This window comes from Hyaena hyaena, unplaced genomic scaffold (genome assembly GCF_003009895.1).
Source record: "Hyaena hyaena isolate Hyena2069 unplaced genomic scaffold, ASM300989v1 scaffold_93, whole genome shotgun sequence".
NCBI classification, from domain to species: domain Eukaryota; kingdom Metazoa; phylum Chordata; class Mammalia; order Carnivora; family Hyaenidae; genus Hyaena; species Hyaena hyaena.
Genome location: NW_024080724.1, coordinates 3,811,426 through 3,827,090, shown reverse-complemented (window position 1 = coordinate 3,827,090; position 15,665 = coordinate 3,811,426). Strand labels below are relative to the sequence as shown.

The 15,665-nt window shown below is 38.7% G+C and overlaps 1 protein-coding gene across 1 annotated transcript in view; it reads left to right on the top strand.

The window, feature by feature from the left end:
• Positions 1-15,665, top strand: part of RECK (reversion inducing cysteine rich protein with kazal motifs) — an 84,414-nt gene that overhangs the window by 59,523 nt on the left and 9,226 nt on the right. The window contains exons 15-16 of the mRNA XM_039234856.1: positions 1,193-1,315; positions 3,492-3,663. Coding sequence (XP_039090787.1) covers positions 1,193-1,315; positions 3,492-3,663 — 295 coding nt within the window. The remainder of the gene's footprint in view (positions 1-1,192; positions 1,316-3,491; positions 3,664-15,665) is intronic.

Genomic DNA, 15,665 nt, shown 5'->3' with positions numbered 1-15,665 from the left:
CTCAGGTCATGATCTCACGGTTTGTTGGTTCGAGCCCCGCATCGGGCTCTGTGTTCGGATTCTGTGTCTCCCTCTCTCTCTGACTCTCCCCTGCTCATGCTGTCTCTCTCTCTCTCTCAGAAATAAATAAAACATTAATAATAATAATAATAAAATTGTGAAAAAAATGCTACTTTTGAGAATGTACTCCCCCACAGCGTTCACTCTGCTACCCTCACCCCTACCTCCATCCCCATCCCCATCAATCAGAGTACAGATTTTATATAACTGTTGGTTTACTTTTCCATGTGAGATCTCATTTGAAAGAAGATCTTTTGGCTAAAAAGAGGCTGCAAGTGTCTGCCCTAGAACAAGTCATGTATTCATTTTTTTAAGTTTATTTATTTTGAGAGAGAGAGAGAAAAAAAATGAATGAGTAGGGTAGGGACAGAGAGAAGGGGAGAGCAAGAATCCCAAGCAGGCTCCGTGTTGTCAGTGCAGAGCCTGATTCGGGCTCAGTCTCACTAATCATGAGATCATGACCTAAGCCGAGATCAAGAGTCCAACACTTAATCGACCCAGGCACCCCTAGGTATTCATTTTTTAATCCATATTCTATTTAGCCAAAGTGTAGGGTAGGTACCTTGGACCACAGAATATATCCGAGGATAAACAATTCATTCCTTCCATAGACTCCACTGATTAAAGGCCTGTTTTTTACAGAAGAACATACTAGTGCCTTATGGGGCTAAAACTGGCCTGAGGGATTGAGGTCATACTGTACATGATCAGATGGGGGAGAATTTGAGCCACAGAAGGGAGCAAACCAAGTGGTGCCCTTCAAGAACCTAGTCACTCCTACCAGGGCATCAGGGGAGTCTTTGATTCAAAGATGGCATCAGGGCTGGTTTGGGAGACTTGAGCAAAATTCCAGAAGGAGAGGAGCATGTGAGGCAGAAGGGACAGCCGGAAGCATTCTCAGAGAATAGGGAGCCATCTGGTGAGACTAGCACATTAGGGTTTGGAAGGATATGGTGGGAATTAAATAAGAAAATATAAATATTACAGATTTAACTCCCCCAGTTTGTATATTCATAAGTCATCTTTCAAGAATTTCTATTTTAAAACTTTATTTAAACTATTACATTTTTAAATGTATGATATATTTATAAATGCATAGAATAGATCAACATTTTATTTCTTTTTTTCTCAGGTCATGGGACATCCTTTAACATTGACTGCAATATCTGTTCTTGTTTCGCTGGCAATTTGGTGTGTTCTACCCGCCTGTGCCTCAGTGAGCACAGTTCAGAAGATGACCGTCGCACCTTCACAGGTAACCGTGGTCACCCAGAACATGTCCTCAGCAGCCATCATCTCTTTGTATCCATTTCCCTTCAAGGCAACTTCACTGGGCTGGCCATAACCGCAGCTGTACACAGTAAGACAAATACATAATCCGAGAGCAAGGTACTTTTCCTCTCTGGGTCTGTTTCCTCCTCTATGAACCGAAGGCATTAAACTACATGGTTTCTTAGGGCCCTTCCAGCTCTAATATTCTGGAATTCCATGAGTCAAAAGAACAGTGATTGGGATGGTTTTGGTTAAATGGGACTTTTCTACCTGCCCACGTACCCCATCTCCCCCTGCCATTATGTTGTAAAATGTACATGTATTTTCTAAGTTTGTTTCTGTTCTAATGTTTTTCTCATAATCTTCTTCCATGAACTGCCTTAGCTTACTAGTTCATTAGGTAGAGACCCCTCTAAAGCTATAGGTAGAAAAAGTAAAGAATCTTCCTTCCAGTCTAGTGTATAAAATCTAGAATTTAAGGGATGCCTGGGTGGCTCAGTTGGTTAAGCGTCCGACTTCGGCTCAGGTCATGATCTCACGGTTCGTGGGTTTGAGTCCCGCTTTGGGCTGTCAGCTGTGCTGACAGCTAGCTCAGAGCCTGGAGCCTGCTTCAGATTCTGTGTCTCCCTCTCTCTCTGACCCTCCCCTGCTCACACTGTCTCTCTCTCTCTCTTTCTCAGAAATAAATAAAACACTAAAACAAAATCAGAATTTAAATGTTTGAAGTCTGACTTGGGGGATTTCTGGAATGTCAAAGGGTAATTAATACCGAAAACAAGACAAAGACAAAGATTGTAAACTCTTCATGTAGGTTTCTTCCACTCTCATCACATTAAGGGAGGGGAAGAACAAGAAAGTAGCTTGGGAATTATTGTAATTTTGAGGCTTAAGGATTTTTATGAATGTCTCTGAGTCTTGTTTGGGCTGGGACAATATCTGAGTCCCAAGAAATGTGGTACACTTTGTGGCCAATAAAATCTCCTTAGAATCTGCTAACTAAACAGTCACTAACTTAATTTATCCCAGCACCTGCGGGGCTACACACTATAGGGAAAAGGGTCCTGCTAGTTATGAAGTTCATCTTCCAAAAACATTTAGATATAAGTAAATAAGTAAGTAAGTAGTCTGCTGCATAAATCGTTAGTTCACTCTTCATCCCCACATGGTTTTATGGTCTCTCTAAGCAGAATGAATTGCTCTCACCAAAGCAGAGCAGATAGAGGATAATAATAATAATAAGAGCAACAACAATGATGACAGTAAAGCATCAGGGCTGCTACTCCAGGTGGGGAGAGGGTGCGGTGGAGACACGCCTGCTTTTACTTCCCCAGCGGCCTGCTGTTCACTTGTTATTTCTAATTTCCTTTTTATTCCCAGTGGGCTGGAGGTCCCAGGTTGGCAGATACCTAATCTACCCTCCTCCCACCCCGTTCCACGTATAACTAACTCCAGGGAAAGAAGAATCAACTTGCTGCTGCCGTGGCATGAAATGGGGTACAGGAGGCTACCTGGTTCCTCTTTACCTGGAATCAAAGGCATTCCAGATCTGGAGAAAAGCAGATACCAGCAGATACCCAGAGACTGTGCTGTTGCTGTTAACAGTGACAGCTGCCTCTCAAGAAAAGAGCATCCCTTCTCGGTAGCCTTTTTACTTGCTGGAGCATAATCCCAGCAGCGTAAAGCATAGGAATATTAAGAAAGTAGAATTCTTGGTTGATTACTCATAAAAATTTTTAAGTCTCAAAATTAAAGTAATTTCCCAAGTTACTTTCTTGTTCTTTTGATATTACCCTTTAACATTCCAGAAATCCCCCAAGCCGGACTTCATACATCTAAGTTCTAGATTTTACATACTGGACTGAGAGGAGCATTCTCTACTTCTCCTACCTATAGCTTTTTTTTATATGGGTCTCTACCCCTGGGATCAAGGTCTAGAAACCCTCAATTAAGTGGTAATAAATGGAACAAAGGAAAGCCATCATGCAGATAAATGGCTTTTCAGAGCCTCTCCACCTGTAAAAACACTGTCAGAGATTGGATGCTTTTTCCTGATTCAATTTACAATTTTATTTTAACTTGAGACCTCCAGTTACTTGGGAAATATGAAGAGCAAGGAAATGTACATCATTTCCTTCAGTGAGTCTGTGTCCTCTCCACAGGTCTGCCCTGTAACTGTGCAGATCAGTTTGTCCCCGTGTGTGGGCAGAATGGACGCACTTACCCCAGCGCCTGCATTGCTCGCTGTGTGGGCCTCCAAGACCATCAGTTTGAGTTTGGATCATGCATCTCAAAGGATCCATGTAATCCTAATCCCTGCCCAAAAAACCAAAGGTAAAGTAAATGACTCCTTATCTTTTTCTGTTTAAATCCCCCAGTGCTCATCACATATTTCACCCATCCACCCCACCCACCTCCCTTCTAGTAAGGATATTGGATACTAACCATCAGTTTGTTCTTTATAACTAAGAGTCTGTTTCTTGGTCTGTGTCTTTCTCTCTTTTCCCTTGTTTTGTTTTTTTTTTTTTCCTTAAATTCCACATCTGAATGAAATTATATGGTATTTGTTTCTCTCCAACAGACTTATTTCACTTATTTAGCATTGTACTTTCTGTCTCCTTCCATGTTGTTGCAGATGGCAAGATTTTATTCTCTTTTATGGCTGAGTAATATTCCATTGTCTATGTATACCACCTCTTCTTTATCCATTCATCAATTGACGGACACTGGGCTGCTTCCATAGTTTGGCTATTGTAAATAATGCTGCTGTAAACATAGAGGATTTGTATCCCTTTGAATTAGTGTTTTTTATTTTTTGGATAAATACCCAGGAGTACGATTGCTGTGTTATAGGGTAGTTCTATTTTTAACTTTCTGAGGAACTTCCATATTGTTTTCCAGAGTTATTGCACCAGTTTGCATTCCCACCAACAGTGCAAGAGGGTTCCTTTTTCTCTGCATCCTCACAACACCTGTTGTTTCTTGTGTTGTGATTTTAGCCATTCTGACGGGTGTAAGGTGATATCTTATTGTTGCTTTGATTTGCATTTCCCTGATGAGAAGTGATGAGCATCTCTTCATATAGATTGGCCACCTGTATGACTTGTTTAGAGGAATATCTGTTCATGTCTTTTGCCCATTTCTAATTGGATTATTTGTTTTCTGGGTGTTTTATAATTTCTTTATGTATTTTGGATACTAACCATTTATCAGATATGTCATTTGCAAATACCTTCTCCCATTCCTTAGGTTGCCTTTTAATTTTGTTGATTGTTTCCTGTACTGTGCTGAAGCTTTTTATTTGGATGTAGTCCTAATAGTTTATTTTTGCTTTTATTTCCCTTGCCTCAGGGTACCCATCTAGAAAAAAGTTGCTATGGCCAACATCAGAGAAATTACAGCCTGTGCTCTCTTCTAGGATTTTTATGGCTTCAGATTTCACATTTAGGTTTTTAAGCCATTTTGAATTTAGTTTTGTGTATGGTGTAAGAAAGTGGTTCATATTCTTCCTTTTGCATGCTGTCTAGTTTTCCCAAAACCATTTGTCTTTTTCCCATTGGATATTCTTTCCTGCGTTGTCAAAGATTAATTGACCATATAATTGTGGGTTCATTTCTGGATTTTCTATTCTTTTGGTTGATCTGTGTGTCTATTATTGTGCCAGTACAGTGCGGTTTTGATTACTACAGCTTTGTAAAATCACATGAAGTCTAGAATTGTGATGCCTATGGCTTTGCTTTTTCAAGATTGTTTTGACTATTTGGGGTCTTTTGTGGTTCCAAACAAATTTTAGGATTATTTGTTCTAGCTCTGTGAAAAATGCTGTTGGTATTTTGATAGAAACTACGTTAAATGTGTAGGTTGCCTTGGGTGATATAGATATTTTAACAATATTTGTTCTTCCAATCAATGAGCATGAAATGTCTTTCAGTTTCTTTGTGTCATCTTTAATTTCATTCATCAGTGTTTTATGGTTTTCAGAATGTAGGTCTTTCATCTCTTTGGTTAGGTTTAATCATTGGTATCTTATTATTTTTGGTGCAGTTGTAAATGGAATTGTTTCCTTAATTGCTCTTTCTGTTGCTTCATTATTGGTATATAGAAATGCAACAGATATCTGTAGATTGATTTTATATCCTGTGACTTTACTGAATTCGTTTACCAGTTCTAGCAGTTTATTGGTGGAGTCTTCTATATATAGTATCATGTCTTCTGCAAATAATGAAAGTCTTAACTTCTTCCTTACTGATTTGGATGCCTTTTTATTTCTTGTTGTGTGATTGCTGTGGCTAGGACTTCCACTACTATGTTGAATAAAAGTAGTGAGAGTGAATATCCTTGTCTTGTTCCCGACCTTAGAGAAAAGGTTCTCAGTTGATCCCCACTGAGGAGGATATTAGCTGTCAGTTTTTCATATATGACCTTTATGATGTTGAGGAATGTTCCCTCTAACCCTATTTTGTTGAGGGTTTTTATCATAAATGAATGTTGTACTTTGTCAATGCTTTTTTTTCCTGCATCTGTTGAAATGATCACATGGTTCTTACCCTTTCTCTTACTGATGTGATATGTCACATTGATTGATTTGCAAATATTGCAACCCAGGAATAAATCCCACTTAATCATGGTGTATGATTGTTTTTTTAATGTATTGTTGGATTTGGTTTGCTAGCATTTTGTTGAGGATTTTTGCATCTGTGTTCATCACACATATTGGCCTACAGTTCTTTTTTTTTTTGGTGTCTTTATCTGATTTTGGTATCAGAATAATGCTGGCCTTATAGAATGAATTTGGAAATTTTCCTTCCTTTTCATTTTTTTTGAATAGTTTGAGAAGAAGAGATATTAACTCCTTTTTAAACGTTTATTAGAATTCACCTGGTCCTGAACTTTTGTTTGTTGGGAGTTTTTTGATTATTGATTTCATTTCTTTGCTGATGATCTGTCTGTTCAAATTTTCTATTTCTTCCTATTTTAGCTTTGGTCGGTATATCTTTCTAGGTTGTCTAATTTGTTGGCATATAGTTTTCATAATATTCTCTTAGAATTATATTTCTGTGGTGTCCGTTGTTATTTCTTCTCTCTTATTTGTGATTTTACTTATTTGGGTCCTTTCCCCCTTTTTTCTTGATAAGTCTGACTGGAGGTTTATCAATTTTATTGATATTTTATAAAGAACCAGCTCCTGGTTCCATTTATCTGCTCTGTTGTTTTGGTTTTGTTTTGTTTTGATTATATATCAGTTATTTGTGTTCTAATTCTTATTACTTCCTTCCCTCTGCTGGTTTTAGATTTTGTATGTTCTTTTTTTAGCTCCTTTAGGTATAAAGTTAGGTTGTTTATTTGAGATTTTTCTTGCTTCTTGAGATAGACCTGTATTGATATAAACTTTTCTCTTAGAATCACTTCTTGCTGTATCCCAAAGGTTTTGAACTGTTGTTTTTGTTTTCATTTGTTTCCATGTACTTAATTTCTTTTATTTCTGCTTGACCCATTTATTGTTTAGTAGTATGTTATTTAACTTCCATATATTTGTGGTCTTTCCAGGTTTTTCTTATGGTTGACTCCTAATTTCATAGTGTTGTGCTCAGAAAAAATGCATGGTATGACTTTGATCTTTTTAAATTTGTTGAGGCTTGTTTTGTGCCCTAATATGTTATCTGTTCTGGAGAATGTTCCATCTGCACTTGAAAAGAATGTATATTCTGCTGTTTTGTTTAGGATGGAATGTTCTCAGTATATCTGTTAAATTCATCTGCTCCACTGTGTCATTCAAAGCCGCTGTTTCCTTCTTTATTTTCTGTTTAGATGATCTGTCCATTGATGTAAGTGGGGTGTTAAAGTCCCCTACTCTTATTGTATTATTATCCGTTATTGTATATTTCTATTAACCATTTTATGTATCTGGGTGCTTCCAAGCTGGGTTCATAAGTATTTACAATTGTTATATCTTCATGGGGCACCTGCATGGCTTAGTCAGTTAAACGTTTGACTTAGGCACAGGTCATGATCTCACAGTTTGTGAGTTCAAGCCCCGCATCGGGCTGGGTGCTGACAGCTTGGAGCCTGGAGCCTGCTTCAGATTCTGTTTCCCTCTCTCTCTGCCCCTCCCTCACTCGCACTCCATCTCTCTCTCTCAAAAATAAACATTAAACAAATTGTTGTATCTTCTTGTTAGATTGTCCCCTTTGTTATTATATAGTGTCCTTCTTTATCTCTTGTTACAGTCTTTGTTTTAAAGTAGATTTTTTCTGATATAAGTATAGCTACTCTGGCTTTCTTTTGACATGCATTAGGATAATAAATGTTTCTCCATCCCCTCAATCTACAGATATCATTAGGTCTAAAATGAATCTCTTGTGGGCAGCATTTGGATAGGTCTTGTTTTCTTATCCATTCTCTCATCCTGTGTCTTTTGATTGGGCCATTTAATCCATTTACATTCAAAGTAATTATTGATAGATATGTATATATTGCCATTTTATTACTTATTTTAGTGGTGCTTTCTAGAAATTTTATTTGATTCTTTCTTGTCTTTCTCTCTTTCATGGTTTACTGGTTTTCTTTAGCGATGTATTTGGATGTTTTTCTTTTTATTCTTTGCGTATTTATTAGTGGTTTTGATTTGTAGTTACCATTAGGTTTGTATATAACCTCTTCTGCATATAGCAGAAGATTAAGTTGATGGTTGTTTAAATTTGAACCCATTCTTTACTCCTTCCCTCCCCACATTTTAGGTATATGGTATATTTTACATAATTTTATTTTGTGAGTTCCTTGACTGAGTTTTTACAGAAATATGCATTTTTACTGCTTTTGTGTTTCCTACTTTCATACTACCATTTTTGGTCTTTCCTTATCACTCAAAGACTACCCTTAAATAATTGTTACAGGGCTGATTTAGTGGTCATGAATTCCTTTAGTTTTTATTTGTCTGGGAAACTCTTTATCTCTCCTTCTATTCTGAATGATAGCCTTTCTGGATAGAGTATTCTTGGCTGCAGGTTTTTCCCATTCAGCACTTTGAATATATCCTTTCCAGTTGGGAAAGTTTCTGCTGAAAAATCACCTGATAGCCTTATGAGGTTTCCTTTGTATGTAACTGTCTTCTTTTGTCTTGTGGCTTTTTTAAGAACAATTTTATTTATTTTGAGGGAGAGAGAGAGAGAGAGGCAGAGAGAAGGGAGAAAGAGAATCCCAAGCAGGCTCTGCACTGCCAGCACAGAACTCGACATAGGGCTCAATCCCACAACTCTGGGATGATGACTTGAGCCAACTGAGAGTTGGATGCTCACCCAACTGAGCCATCCAGGTGCCCCAGTGTTTTTTTCTTTGTCACTGTATCTCGCCATTTTAATTACAATATGTCTTGGTGTGGACCCTTTTTGTTGATTTTGTTATGGGTTCTCTGTGCCTCCTAGATCTGAATATTTGTGTCCTTCTCCAGATTAGAGAAATTTTCAGCTATTATTTCTTCAAATAAATTCTCTGCCCCATTTTTCTCTCTTCTTCTTATGGTTCTCCTATAATACAAATATTATTACATTTGATGGACTCACTGAGTTCCCTAAGTCTATTCTCATTCTGCATAATTCTTTTTTCTTTCTTTTGTTCAGCTTGATTACTTTCCATTACTCTGTCTTCTAAATCATTAATTCATTCCTTTGCTTCTTCCAGCCTGCTGTTCATTCCACTGGGCATGTTTTTTGTTTAATTTATTGAGCCCTTTATCTCTACTATGTTATTCCTTATCTCTGTGTTAAGGGTCTCACTTATGTCTTCCACTCTTTTCTCAATTTCAGTGAGGATCCATATGACCAATGCTTTAAATTCGCCATCAGCATGTTACTTCTATCTGTTGTGCTTAGATCTCTGGCCATGCCCTTGTCCTGTTCTTTCATTTGGGACAAATTCCTCTGTCTTCTCATGTTGTTTAATTCTCTGTGCCTGTTTCTGTGTGTTAGGAAAGTCAGCTATGTCTCCTGTTCTTAAGGGTGATGGCATTATGAAGAAGCTCTCTAGTGCCCTGCAGTATAATGTTCCCTATTCGCCAAGGCCTGCTTCCAGGAGTGTCTCCAATGTGTGCTACATGTGCTCTGCTGTTTCATCCTGGCTACTGTATCCTTCAGGCCAGTCGTCTGCAGAGGCTCTTTACCTGTTGTGGGCACTGTTAATCATGGCCTGAATGTGGGGCACTTTAACTAGGTGTGCTCTGATCTGTTTGTGAAATGAGACATGTTGCCACTGCTACTAGAACCAAGTCTCTGCAAAACTCCCACACGGGGAGATGCATCATGAGCAGGGGTTTGGGCCAGTCTTCTGCAGGAGGGAGCCCACCATGCTGGGACTCAGGCAAGTGTGCCTGGAAGGGTAGTTCCACCACAGCATGATGGGGCAGGGCCTGGTGTAAGAAAGTTAAGTTGCAAGTGTTGGTGCTGCACTGGTTCCCAAAGGTGACCCTGTGCTTATCTTGAGGAGTGCGGGAGGAAAATGGCACCTGCCAATTCCTTTTTTCATGGAGGGGTCTCTCCATGAATGCTGTCTCTCTGGGACACATTCTGAGATGAGCGAATAATCTCCCTACTGTGTGCTCCACTTATTTCCATGTTGTATGCCCATAGGCTGTTTGCCCTGCCTTTTCTTCAAGAACAGTCCCAATGCCCTCCAAGCTCTCCTAGAACCAACCACAGTGACCATTAAAACTCCAGGCTTTAAGCCCCACTGGTTGTAAGAACTCATGAAATTTGAGCCCTCTCATTTTCCGAGCCAATTGCTGCAGGGATTTGTCTTCCCCAAGCACTCCCCTCTGTGCATGCTAGTTTGTTTTCTTGCCTTTCTCTATGACCATGGCTGCCTCCCCAGCATAGGGGCCACAGTCTCTTTCTCTCCCGAGCTGTGTCTGAGTGGTAGGATATATTCAACCTGCTGAACTGGAAAAATATGCAGCCAAAAAGTCTTTATTCAGCAACGCTGTCATTCAAAATAGGAATGGAGATAAAGAGCTTCCCAGACAAACAAAAACTGAAGGAGTTTGTGACCACTAAACCAGCCTTAAAGAAATTCTAAGGGGGAATTGCTGAGGGGAGAAAAGATGAAACAAAACAAAAATGACCAAAAGCAACAAAGACTATAAAGGAAAAGAGAACACCACCAGAAATTCCAACTCTACAGGCAACACAATGGCAATAAATTCATCTTTCAGTACTCACTCTAAATGTCAATGGATTAAACACTTCAATCAAAGACATAGAGTAACAGAATGGATAAGAAGGTAAGATCATGTATTTGCTGTTTACAAAAGACCCATTTAAGACCTAAAGACACCTTGAGATTGAAAGTAAGGGGATGGAGAACCATCTATCATGTTAATGGATAACAAAAGAAAGCCAGAGTAACCCTACTTATAGCAGACAATCTAGATTTTAAAATAAAGACTGTAGCAAGAGATGAGGAAGGACATTATATCATAATTAAGGGGTCTATCCACCAAGAAAATCTAAAACTTGTAAACATTTATGCCCCCAACGTGAAAACACTCATACATATAAATCAATTAATCACAAACATAAAGAAACTCATTGATAATAATATCATAATAGTAGGTTACTTCAACACCCCCCTTACAGCAATGGACAGATTATCCAAACAGAAAATCAACAAGGAAACAATGGCTTTGAATGACGCACTGGACCAGATGGACTTAACAGATATATTCAGGACATTTCGTCCAAGAGCAGCAGAATACATATTCTTCCTCGAGTGCACATGGAACACTCTCCAGAATAGATCACATACTGGGACACAAATCAGCCCTCAACAAGTATAAAAAGATCAAGATCATACTGTGCATATTTTTAGACCACAATGCTATGAAACTCTAAATCAACCACAAGAAAAAATTGGAAAGACAATGAATACTTGGAGATTAAAGAACATCCTACTAAAGAATGAATGGCTTAACCAATAAGTTAAAGAAGAAATTTAAAAAGTACATGGAAGCCATTGACAATGATAACACTATAGCCCCAAAACTCTGGGATGCAACAGAAATGGTCATAAGAGGGAAGTATATAGCATTAGAGGCCTTCCTAAAGAAGGAAGAAAGGTATGAGATACACAACCTAACCTTACACCATAAGGAGGTGGAAAAAGAACAGCAAATAAATTCCAAGACCAGCAGAAGAATAAAGATTAGAGCAGAGATCAATGCTTTCGAAATAAAAAAAAAACAACAACAGTAGAACAGATCAATGAAACCAGGAGTTGGTTCTTTGAACGAATTAACAAAATTGATAAACCCCTAGCCATTTTGATCAGAAAGAAAAAGGAAAGGACCCAAATAAGTAAAATCAAGAATGAAAGAGGAGAGATCAAAACCAACACCCAGAAATACAAACAATAATGAGAGAATATTATGAGCAATTACATGCCAATAAATTGAGCAATCTGGAAGAAATGGACAAATTCCTAGAAACATATAAACTACCAAAACTGAAACAGCAAGATAGAAAATTTGAACAGACCCATAACCAGTAAAGAAATTGAATTAGTAACCAAAAATCTCCTAAAAAACAAGGGTCCAGGGCCAGATGGCTTTCCAGGGGAATTTTACCAAACATTTAAGGAAGAGATAACACTTATTTTTTTAAGCTGTTCCAAAAAAATAGAAATGGGAGGAAAACTTCCAAACTCATTCTATGAGACTTCAATATGGATTACAAAGCTGTCATCATCAAGACAGTATGGTACTGGCACAAAAACAGACACTTAGATCAATGGAACAGAATAGAGAACCCAGAAATGGACCCACAAATGTATGGCCATCTAATCTTTGACAAAGCAGGAAAGAATATCCAATGGAATAAAGACAGCCTCTTCAGCTAATGGTGCTTGCCAGCGAATGGAAAACTGGACAGCAACATGCAGAAGAATGAACCTGGACCACTTTCTTATACCATACACAAAAATAAACTCAAAATGTATGAAAGACCTAAACATAAAGACAGAAAGCCATCAAAATCCTAGAAGGGAAAGCAGGCAAAAACCTCTTTGACCTTGGCCTCAGCAATTTCTTACTCAGCGTGTCTCCAGAGGCAAGGGAAATATAAGCAAAAATGAACTATTGGGACCTCATCAAGATAAAAAAAACTTCTGCACAGCAAAGGAAACAGTTAGCAAAACTAAAAGGCAACCAACAGAATGGGATAAGATATTTGCAAGCGACATATCAGATAAAGGGGTAGTATCCAAAATCTATAATAAATTTATCAAAGTTAACAGCCAAAATATAAATAATCCAGTGAAGAAATGGGCAAAAAACATGACTAGACATTTTTCCAAAGAAGGCATCCAGATGACTAACAGGCACATGAAAAAATGCTCAACATCACTCATGATCAGGGAGATCAAAACCACAATGAGATACCATCTCACACCAGTCAGAATGGCTAACATTAACAACTCAGGCAACAACAGATATTGGTGATGATACAGACCAAAAGGAACCCTTTTGCACTGCTGGTAGGAATGCAAACTGGTGCAGCCACTCTGGAAAACAATATGGAGTTTCCTCAAAAAATTAAAACTAGAACTACCCTACGATCCAGCAATTGCTCTACTAGGTATTTATCCAAAGGATACAGGTGTGCTTTTCAAAGGATCACATGTACCCCAATGTTTATAGCAGCACTATGGACAATAGCCAGAGTATGGGAAGAACCCAAATGTCCATCAACAGATGAATGGATAAAAAAATATCTGGTATATGGGGCACCTGGGTGGCTCAGTCGGTTGAGCATCTGACTTCAGCTCAGGTCATGATCTCATGGTTTGTGAGTTTGAGCCTCACCTCGGGGTCTGCGCTGACTGCTTGGAGCCTGGAGCCTGCCTCAGATTCTGTGTCTCCCTCTGTCTCTGCCCCTCCCCAACTCATTCTCTCATTCTCTCTCTCTCTCAAAATTAAAAATTTTTTTAAATGTTTTATTTGTTTCTAGGAGAGAGAGAGAGAGAGAGACAGCGTGAGCAGGGGAGGGTCAGAGAGAGAGGGAGTCACAGACTGAAACAGGCTCCAGGCTCTGAGCTGGCAGTCAGCACAGAGCCCGACACGGGGCCCGAACCCATGAACCGCAAGATCATGACCCAAGCGAAAGTCGGATGCTTAACCGACTAAGCCACCCATAAGCCCCTCTCAAAATTAAATTTTAAAAAAAGATGTGGTATATACATACAATGGTGTATTACTTGGCCATCAAAAGGAATGATATCTTGCCATTTGCAATAATCTGGATGGAACTGTATTATGCTAAGTGAAATTAGTCAGTCAGAGAAAGACAAATACATATGACTTCATTCATATGAGGAATTTAAGATACAAAACAGATGAAAATAAGGGAAGAGAAGCAAAAATAATATGAAAACAGGGAGGGGGACAAAACATAAAGAAACTCTTAAATACAGAGAACAAACTGAGAGTTGCTGGAGGGGTTGTGGGTGGGGGGATGGGCTAAATGGGTAAGGGGCATTAAGGAAGACACTTGTTGGGATGAGCACTGGGTGTTATACATAAGGGATGAATCACTGGATTCTACTCCTGAAATCATTATTGCACTATATGCTAACTACCTTGGATGTAAATTTTAAAAATATCTAAATATAAATAAACAAACAAAGATAAATAAATAAGAAGATGAGGAGATTGCAGGCAGGGTTGACAGTGGAAGAAAGGTGGTGTTGGTGAAGTCAGAGAGAAAAACAGGAGGAAAGATCTTGGCTGCTAGAAATGAGGAAATAGCGTGATATCTCCTGGGAGCTATAGCAGTTCTGTAAGACTAAAATGGAAAGTGCAAGGCACGGAATGACAGCAGACAAGACAAGAGAAATGAATGTATTCTTATTATTAGCTATTTATGCCTGATAGTAATGGAAATTTTCTCCTGCTTATCTACCTCTATTTTAGGGATTGTACATGAGAAATCTCTAGAAATGCAACTTCAGTATTATGTGAAGTTATTTGTGTAGGGGCTCCTTTCTCTGCAGTTTCCTCATGAGCTCTAAATATAGTTGACCTAGCCTTAATAATGATGGATTTCTGTATGTGGTGGCCAAACGGCAAGTGTCTGCTGACTGTCTTAGGTTTAGAAACTCCTAGAACAGGAGTTTTCACTGGCTGCCTCAAAGACCTGAACACATCTTTTCCTTGTGAAGGATTTTGTGGAGAATAAGCAATTGCTTCTCCATCCTGAAAACCCTGATGCAGTAAGGAGCAAGGGGAAGATTCTCACAATGTGAAAAGAAATGGCAAAGAGAATTAGTCACCCATCTGGCGAAGTTTATACCATGAAAACTAAGCCCAAAAAGTTCCTATGGAAAGAAGACAGGGTGTTGGGCATAACAAATAAGCTAATAGGATAAGCTAGTTGTATTGGGAGGTGGCTTGAGGATTGTTTCAGTGTTTGTTTGTTCATTTGTCTTCCTCTATTTGCTAACCCTTTTGAATAGGGCTCTTTTGCTTTTATAATGAAACAATAAAATCTCAAAATGGGAAGGTCTTGCTGGGTATAATACAAAACCAATATTTAAAAATGGATTGAAAAATGCAGCTACATGAAAATGAAAATTTTCTGCATGGTAACAAATTACAAACTGGAAAGAATATTGTGGAAATCAAATCACTCTGTCCTGGTTAAGGAGATTATAGGGAATGCATTCCATGCTTTCTGGCCCTGCTAAAAACAGTGGACCAGCATCCAGTTAATGTGTATATAAGGATTGGGTCCTGCCTAAGCTCATGAATTCCTTAGGCCATGTTATCTATAGAATATCTTATCTTGTTTTCCACCCTGCTTTCAGGCATCTGCTCTTTTGGAGTCTTGGGAATGCCTTGTTTTGTTTTGTTTTTTGCCCACTTTCTATACTTTTTTACTGGCACGTAGCCACTGACACATTGTGCAATGTTTTCCCCGTAATGTATGCCTAATAAGTACGAGAGCTTGAGAGCACCTTGGGGTGATTTCCTTTAGCTTCCCTCCCATCTCTCTTGACTTGCAAGGTCTTGAGTAATCTTTTCTCTGGTCCTCAGCTTTGCTGAACAAAGCTTAAAGCGGAACCCACAATTGGTAACCCCAGTGTGATGAGCCAAACCCACAGAATATCACAGAGAAAGGGCTGATTTCCTTAAAATATAGAGTTCCTACAAATCGTCATGTAAAAGATCGACAACCTCCTATAAAAATAGGCAAAATCAAAAACCTAATAGAAAAATGGAGCAAGGATATAAACAGAAAAATACAAATAGTTGTTAAACACTGGAAAAGAGGCTCTTATTAGAGTAACTCTAG